Consider the following 8,687-nt stretch of genomic DNA (forward strand, 5'->3'; position numbering starts at 1 on the left):
ACGGTGCCCAACTGTGGTCGGAGACAAGGACGGATAATTCACCGCGAACATCCACCGCACCGCCCTCCCCGTCACGGTTCAGATGCGCACTAATCTTTTCCTCAACCAAAATGTGCAGACCCTCCACCGTTCCCTCATGAACCCCCTTCTTCGACTCCACACCTCCCCCTGCTCCTGCGGTTAACGATGAGGGCTGTTGGGACGAGGCAGCACCAGCGGCGGTGGCCGGGGCGGGCGAAGGCAGCCCCGCCTCCTTCAACACACGCGACGTGATATCCGCCTTCTTTGCACGGCCAAGCGTTAACCCACCCGCACGCTTTGGTGCTGGCGCTGCTGCGGATGTGGTAAAGGCAGACGACACGCCCTCAAACTGATGGGTCAAAACGGCAGAATCAACCCCACCGCCACTGACTATCACTGGTGCGCTCGTGTTGCCGAAGCCGCCGTAGCCCGGATCCTCCGAGCTGATACCGCTGTACGGGTTCATTCCCTTCCGTCGCTTTTCTCGCATCTCATGTGCTTTGCGTGACGCATCCTTCTTCGCCCGCTCCATCTGCAGTCTTTTCTCCTCCCGTACCATCAACTCCTCGTGGGAGTCCATTTCCAGATACGTTCGGATCTGCTCCACCGTTGTGTTCTCTCGCTTTCCTCCAACAATAACCTCATCAAAGGCAAAAAATACACGAAAGGCCTTTGCTTCCAGTGTTGCCTCAGTGACCGTGTCGACAAACTCCGGGATGAGACGGCCCATGAGATGCAGGGTTTCCAGATCCTCAACGATGTTGCTGTTCTTCGTCGTGATAAGGACGAGGAAGAGCTCTTCCAGCGGCTGGTACACGTACCGTACTGTGCCGGCATCGATGTATGTCACCTGCTTGTTTACCGACGACTCCAAAAGGCGTGGAAATGCAGAGAGAAGACCTTCAATACGAATCCGCGAGACTTCATTGAAGTTCCGCGAGAGAATAATATTCCCCTGTCTGTTTACCACACCTGCCGCAATAACAGGCATGTGTGGGGGCGTAAAAAAAAAAAAAAAAAAAAGAAATGGATCAATCTAATTTCCTTTTTTTTTTTATTGTTGTTTTTTCTCGTGTTGGTGCAATTCAACTGCTGTAATTTTTCTCGTATGCCTCCTTTTCTTCTAAGCCCCTTTTACTGTTTCTACCGTTTTTTTCCCCCCCCCCCTTTCCCACCACCACACAAAGAGACCACCTTGACGGCTTTGAATCCTTCCTAAATATTTCCCTTAACTACCCCGTGAGACCCATGGATGACACAAGACATAAAGAGAAAGGCAAAGTATGTCGCGTTGGAAACAATAACGGGGGGAAATAAAATAAAATAAATAAATAAATATACGCATGGAGAGTGCAGACACACATTTAAAGAATACATATAAATATATATATAAAACACAAAACCAAAATCAAAACGCATTATACATATAAATAAATAAATAAATAAATAAATATTTATAATCCATAATATAAAGGGGGGGGGGGGGGGAACCAACTCCCATTTTTTCTTCTTCACAACCTCTCACTTCATGACATATATATATATATAATATTGTCTCACTTCAATTTTCATTTTTTCAAAAACAAAAATAAAAATAAATAAATAAATAAAAATTTGCTTTTTTCTTTTTGTTCTTTTTGTTCTCCTCATGAAGCTACACATTGGTCTATTGACGAAATTTCATTCCTTTTAACCCCCCTTTTTAAAGGGGCATGCCAACATCGTCAATGAGCTCAAAGGACGAATTCCAGTAGCTCTCTACATGAAACACGGTCTTCTCCATCCGTTGAATCTCCTGCTCCGCGTCAATATGTAGCAGCCGCTGATGCTTCGGTTGGTAACGGGAAATGATATTCGGGTTGTGCGGCAGCAGCTCAGTTGCGGGAATAGGCACTTGATCGCCAAACGACGTTGCGCCTTCCCGTGCGTTTATGTCGCCACCAACAACGCCATTATTGTCATCTGTACTGCTGTCGCTTCTGTCCGTGACAGCCCTGTTGTCAACATCACCATCGGTCTCAAACGTTTGCGACACAAGTTCCGTGGCAAGCTGCTCCATCGAACATCCCTCCGAAAGAACGTTCGTGGATTGTGGCGGGGCGGAGGGCTTGTCGGTCCTTTGCGTCCTGTTTTGTGTCGCCTTCCTTTTGGCCATTGCGCCATAACGCGTCTGGGGTACTGCCCTGTGCTTGAGGAACCGGCGTGCATTGGCGAGGGAGTTCACCCAACGGCGCGAGACAGAGTGGACCCGCGCGAGGAGCAAAATGCCCACCGCCAGCGATATGGAACAGAGTACAACACCCCCCACATGTTTACGTAGACTCATAACCAGCACCCCGCCGATGCCACCAAGGCAGTATAACCAACTCGCCGCCCGCATCACCTGGGCTGAGGCACTGACTACCGTGCAGTCATGCAACGGATGAACGCGAGGGCAATAGCGATCATATAGCCGACACCTTTGCGTCATGTACCGCACGAAAAAGTAGATGCCGACAAGTATGGCCAACAGTGGTACCGTCATGCGGAAGAGAAGCCCCATCGCGAGTATCGTAAGGTCAAAACTGTAAAATTGCGGCCAGTCAAACGAACATGGCTTGAAGAGTTTGTCGTAGACACGTTGGACGCTTACTTCTTTTCTTCGCAAAAAGGCCCGGATAAGCGGTAGAGGATCAACGAGATTCAACCACGTGGAGATGCAGGCTGCAGTGATAACTTTGGCGTACCAGTAACCGCCGTTTGGGCTAACGATAGCAAGGAAGAAACCAATAATCGCCTCACCTGAAGGATCCTTAAGTACATCTGCCAGTTGGGACAGACCGCCCTGCAGCGCCGCCTGAAATATGACACCGGTGAGTACCATGAAGAGATACTGCAGGAACAACTCACCACCACGGAGCGAATCCCGGTTTACAACCCCCATTGCAATGACAAAGCACCGAATCATAAACGGAAGTATTAAATTAAAAAGCTCCAGCATGACAACTGGTAAAAACGAAGTAACTGCACCACGAAGAGTTTCTGGCACATTCATATAAATCCAAAGCACGAATTTACCAATATAGGGAATATACACAAGGTTGTCAATGGAGCTGACAAATCCAACAGGAACAGCCCAAAAAAAGAGAAGTAAGATATACACAAAAAAGAATACGACGGTTCGTAACCAACCTGTGTACCGATCGGTCGTGAGGTTGAAATGAATGATACCATCCGGCGGTCCGGCGATGGTCGCTTGCGCCCCCGATACACCACCACGACGCGACTCGAACAGATTCACAAACTCGTACGCCTCAAGTGCATCTGAAAATATAATAAAGGCAGACCCTTTTGCATCCCTAGCGGGGGTTGCATCAATAAATTGATTCAACCGTTTAGCCTCGGCAATAAAAACCCTTTTCCTATACTCCACCTTGGGCACTTTGCTGCAGCAGGAAGGAAAAGGAGCACACATCATGAGTGTTTCCTCAACATCCTCCCCTCTCTCACGCGCCACGGGCATTCTTTCACGTTGCTTCTTTGAATATGCTTTTTGGTCCGCTATGGCCTCCTGTAACTCCTTCATGGCAGTCTCTGTCCTCTCCATGCTCTCGTACATACCCTCTGGTGGCTCACGAGGGAAAAGCAGCTGCCGCACACTACAATCCCTTGTAAAGATGGCGTCTCGACGGGTCGTCTTGTAGTAACCCAAACCACAAATCGAAAAGAGACAACTTAAACCTGTACAATGGTACTGGTAATACACATCCAACTCATCTTCCTCCGCGTTACCATTGTTATCATTGCCTGAATCTCCATTTCCAACTCGGCCACCTTTTCCACCTCTTGGCCGAAAGTAGGCTTCTTCCACAAGGTATCCTTGATGAAATCTCTTTTCTGACATCATGTCGGCACTTAAGCCCCGAACAATCGCCACACGGTGTCCAAGTGCATTTTCCATCTGCAAGTGCATGACAGATTTGATGTATGCATCAAAGCGGTATAGGAAAAATAAGACTGCCACAACATATATGACGGAAAAGAAAAGATCCAAAATCCCCACAAGCCAAAGACGCCAACTGTGGGGTGAGATGTTTTGCGCGGAGAGGTCATAGAGACCGCGAAGGCGGACTGGAACGCAATCCGTCTCCACGTATTTACAGAATGGAGCCCTGTCGTTACAAGCCGTCTCATTATCCCCCAAAGACTGACAACCGTGAATGTCACGCCTTACCATATATTTTTCCAGGTAGTTATCCGTCCCAGAAAGAACGCAGATCCAGAAATTGAAGACTCCGCCCAAAACAAACACGGTCGCAAATAGTTTCAAGAAGGCAAGGTACAGTGCCACTTGGGGGTCAAATGGCACCTTGGCCTTCGTTGCCGATACTAAAAACGTGTCCTCCACTGCAGTATTTTCCCTCTTGTTGAATTTTGACATCTCCATTTCCCCTGAAATCTGCCTCTTCGTGTCATCTTCGTCATCTTTAGGAGAAGCGATTGTGGACAAAGGCTGCACGACACTCTCCAGGTTTGCCACTTCCTCCTCGATGCTCAGCCAGTCGCGCAAACTCGGGAGAGAGAAGAGTGAGCAACGGTACGGCAGGACACGACCCACACGCTGTCGAGGAGGGGTGGGAGACGCAGAGGGGGAGGAGGAGGAGGGTGTCAGAGGTGTTGTGGCAGCTGGAAATCCCGATGGCCCCACGCTCACAGTTATGGTGTGGTTGGTGCGATAAAGACGCCGCAGCCAAAGCAACGGTGCGGTAAGACAGAAAATACTTAGGCCAGAAAGCACTACAAGTAGGATGGAGTTGAGAGCCAGCGTAAACCACAAGCCTTGATCATCCCAGGTGGACCTTGGTTTAAGCGAGAGGTCCATTTTACGAGTTTTTACTAAAATATCTTCCTACGCCTAGTTTCTAACATAAACCCAGTGTAAATGCATTCACACAGAAGGGAGAATTGTAGGTGTTATTGACAACCAGAGAATAGGCACATACACATGTCAATATATGGCTCTGTGTCTCTTTCTCTCTGTGTTTATTGGAGTGGACATTTTCATGCAAAGGCCTTTTCCACCGTCCTCACCCACCCACACACACAGACAGGCAAAATCACATGTAATTCTTTTCCTTCACTTCAATACAGTACGAAAACAACAACAACAACAATAATAATAATAATAAAAAAGGAAATTAGATTGATCGCACATTTAATTACAAAATACAATGCGAATAAATATGCTCACTATACATTGATTTCAGGCATATTTCCCATTTACATCGATCCTGTTATAAACTTTACATTCAGGCCTCTTGACAATTCTCCTTAGGGCTCACCCTGGAAATTTAACTTGTGCCATTCATAGCCGGTGGTTGCTTGTTGGCTTCCGTGGCGTTTGTAGTTTCTTCAAGTTCCTTTTCTTTTTCTTCTTCTTCTTCTTCTACCGATGCGGCAGCGTTTGCAGCTCCTGCAACTGTCGCCGCACCATCTTCAAACCCCACTTCTTCATGGGAATTATCGCCCTCGGCCTTGTGCCTTTTTTGCTCCTCTGCCCAGCTGTTGCTGGTGGTGATGCCCAGTGTCTCCGGCAGTGGGCCCACGCCGCAGTCAACGACAACTACAAATCGCGAGGGGTTGCCGTTGATCTCACCGTACGGTGCCACTTCCCTCAAGAACTCATCGAGGCCACGCACCACCCGACCAAAGCAAACATGCCGGCCATTGAGTGCCTTTTCTTCCGAATCAGAGGTGGTGATGAAGAATTGCGAGCCGTTGCTGTTGGGTCCATTGTTGGCCATAAGAAGAAGACCCACCTCATTCAGGCGCCGTCGTTTGTTTTCGTCACTAAACCAACCCCGACCAAAACTGGAGAAGTGATTCGCACCTTTGTTAACCCGCATTGTCAAGTCCCCGCCCTGAACGCAAAACGCGGGTATAATTTTATGAAAGTACGTCCCACGATAACATGGCGTGAGGCCTTGGTAACAGTACGTCTGCCCTTTTCGACTGGTGGACTGCCCCGCACATAAATGACGGAAATTCGCACATGCTTTGGGCGATTCATCATCAAATAATTCAAACTCAATACGAAGGATGATTTCAGGTTCACCGGCGCCTTTAGTAGACGCCAAAAGTTCCTGGCGCTGCTGCACCATCGAGCCTGAGAGGGACGGAACCTTTGGAAAGCCGCCAAAACATGCGAGCTCCATCCAACATGACGTGCGTTCTATGGGACGTGAATGACTAGCATAGCGTGTCCCGGAGGCAGGAGATCCTCGTGTGAGTGTGCATCCAAGGCGGCTGGTTGCCTTAAGATCCATGTGCTCAATACGACTATATATATTTCTAATTGCCCTTTTCTTTCCTTTCTTTCCAACAAACACACACACAGCGATTGTCCCCTTTACGCTGTTTTATTCACACGACAAGACCTCTCCTTGCAGTATGCCTCCAGTTCACGAAGCATCGACACAGAAGGAGGGAGGGAGAGAAAGAGCGATTGCGGGGAAAAAAAAAAAAAGTAAATATAATCCAACATAAAAAACCATTAAAAAGTGAAGTCTCATTTATTCCATGCATTTCCGTATTATTTTTTTTTTTCCTCTTTTCCTGCAGAGGATCCTCTCACCCCTCCTCCTCCTCCTCCTCCTCTTTTTCTCTTTCCTTCTCTCTCCACTTTGTCCTTCTGTGATAGATGTGTCATGCAACAGGGATGCAACTTAAATAGTCCCCTTTCACCCAATAATAAGAAGAGAAAAACAAAAAAAACGACACAACCAGCCATTCTCTCCTTCATTCATTCATTCATCCAAATTTTTTTTTTTTTCTTTCTTGTGCTTTCAAACTTTTGTTTCTGTTTTCTTCTTTTATTTATTTTTCCTTCATTTTTTTTTTTTTTTCGTCTTCACTCTAAAGTCATTTCCCTCAGTTCCTCCTCTTTTTCCCTCTCCTTCTTCCACCCACTCAATGAATCGGAAAAAAAAAAGTGGGGAAATAAAAAGGGAAAAAAAGACAAGGCAATCACGAAGGGTTGTGTTTCTTCACATGCATTCAAAAGTGGGATGAGATCCCGCGCTTACCACCCAATCAAAAGGGCGAGTTAGGGCCTGGCTGGAAACGTCTTTTTGGAGGCGTGTAATGCCGACCACTGGTTATAAATTGTTTCATGAGCTTATGCATATATGGCTTCGGTGCCGATGGTGTTGCGGGCTTCATATTGTCAGGCTGTGCATTATTCGCTGCGATGCTACTGTCACCACCATTCGCGTTTGTCCCATCTTCTGCCTGGGATGGCGTTGACGTGCTGGACGACTGGGGTGTTGTAGGCGACTGTTTGCGGCGTGGAAGTCCTGCACGATAGGTGGAAAGTACATCTTGACCCAAGCTGCGGAGTATGTCCACAGCATGAAGATAACACATCCTCTCCGCATCCTTCTTCTTGAGGGATATACCAACAGCAAGTAAACGCCCAGCATTCTTCCTTGCCGTGTCCCCTTCCTCCCCCTTGGTAGCCTGCGACTGCGTGACCACCGCCACATGATCAATACTCCCAGTATTATTATTATTATCCCCGTCATTGGCCGTGGAAGCAGTAACAGAGGAAAAAGAGGGGGGCGCGTTGTCTGCTTTATTCGTCTTCTCAATTCCTTCTGGTACATCAGCGGTCGCGTTGTTGTTCTTTTTCTTTTTCTTCTTCGTACTTGTCGTGTTTTCAGGGACGTTACGATCCTTCTGGGGTAACACAAGTGGCAGGTACGCGATGTTGTGTACACTCACCTGCCTGGCAAATCCGGTAATGTAAATAGATGCATTTACATTGCTGTCCTTAGGTAGATGGTACCGTAGATAGTTCTGCACACACAATTTTGCCTCGTTTCCCGCTTCAAGGACGGCCTCATCACTCAGGTTCTCGCCGTACACATCAAAGTCCTCGGGGATACGGAGCTGTAAAATTTGCAGCGTGTCGCAAATGTGTGGCAAGGGGCGTGGTTGGTTGCCTTCAACCATGTATCCAGGAAGATATGGAGGCCGTGCCGTCTTTTCTGTAGGCGGAGACTTGGACTCCAATTCGGAAAAAGATGGGGCCAGAATGGCGACAAGTCCTTTGCATGCAGACAACTTCGCCATGTCCTCCATCGTCACAAGACCCATGCGTCGTCGCTGTTCCAGAAACGCTTGCTGTTTCGAGGGATTTGCAAAAAGCGGAATACCAAGTGCACACAACGTGTCTACCGCGTGCAGGGCGCACAAGTCGATCGCCTGCTCCATCGTTTTGCCAACCGCGTTTCCACCACGAACACCAAATACTTTCGGCACTGGCAACAGCGTGCTGGCACGGAACTGTTCACCCATACGTGTGATAACAAACAGATCGGGATGTGGATTGCGGGCAACTTCGCGCTGCCACGATTCCAGGGCTTTCCGCGACTCCGCAAGGAGCGCCGGGTCTGGATTGGACTCGATATAATCACCACAATAGTTGTTAATGTCATTGTGTGCTGCAATGAGGCGTTCCCCGACACTCCGCTGATACGTGTAGCGCCGCAGCATCTGCGGGTCGAGCCAGACCTCGTCGCCACCCACCTGTTGCTTCAGAGGCAGCGGCAGCGGGTCGTGCGGCCGTGGGTGCCGCGTGTCACCGGTGAGTGGGTTCGGTGCCCAACGACCAAACCTCTCAACGG

The 8,687-nt window shown here is 48.4% G+C and overlaps 4 protein-coding genes across 4 annotated transcripts, besides 9 other annotated features; all 4 read right to left on the bottom strand.

Moving 5' to 3' along the window:
• Tc00.1047053503581.39 (coatomer delta subunit, putative) lies at nt 1–1,012 on the bottom strand (the record flags this gene model as incomplete). Its single annotated transcript, XM_800569.1, has 1 exon — nt 1–1,012. A coding segment is annotated over one exon (1,012 nt), but the record flags the coding sequence as incomplete, so codon positions are not given.
• Nucleotides 1–8,687: a sequence feature (heterozygous, non-Esmeraldo-like haplotype).
• Nucleotides 1,025–1,048: a microsatellite.
• Nucleotides 1,333–1,361: a sequence feature (AT_rich).
• Nucleotides 1,448–1,474: a microsatellite.
• Nucleotides 1,600–1,635: a microsatellite.
• On the bottom strand, nt 1,724–4,882 carry Tc00.1047053503581.30 (hypothetical protein, conserved; the record flags this gene model as incomplete). The annotated part of the gene is made up of 1 exon (XM_800568.1): nt 1,724–4,882. One exon carries the CDS (start codon nt 4,880–4,882, stop codon nt 1,724–1,726), a length of 3,159 nt encoding a protein of 1,052 aa, XP_805661.1.
• Nucleotides 5,158–5,189: a microsatellite.
• On the bottom strand, nt 5,352–6,326 carry Tc00.1047053503581.20 (cyclophilin, putative; the record flags this gene model as incomplete). The annotated part of the gene is made up of 1 exon (XM_800567.1): nt 5,352–6,326. One exon carries the CDS (start codon nt 6,324–6,326, stop codon nt 5,352–5,354), a length of 975 nt encoding a protein of 324 aa, XP_805660.1.
• Nucleotides 5,418–5,448: a microsatellite.
• Nucleotides 6,636–6,657: a microsatellite.
• Nucleotides 6,820–6,905: a sequence feature (A-rich).
• Nucleotides 7,093–8,687, bottom strand: Tc00.1047053503581.10 (hypothetical protein, conserved; the record flags this gene model as incomplete). Its single annotated transcript, XM_800566.1, has 1 exon — nt 7,093–8,687. A coding segment is annotated over one exon (1,595 nt), but the record flags the coding sequence as incomplete, so codon positions are not given.

Source organism: Trypanosoma cruzi, genomic scaffold (genome assembly GCF_000209065.1).
Source record: "Trypanosoma cruzi strain CL Brener 1047053517105 genomic scaffold, whole genome shotgun sequence".
Classification (NCBI taxonomy): Eukaryota; Euglenozoa; class Kinetoplastea; order Trypanosomatida; family Trypanosomatidae; genus Trypanosoma; species Trypanosoma cruzi.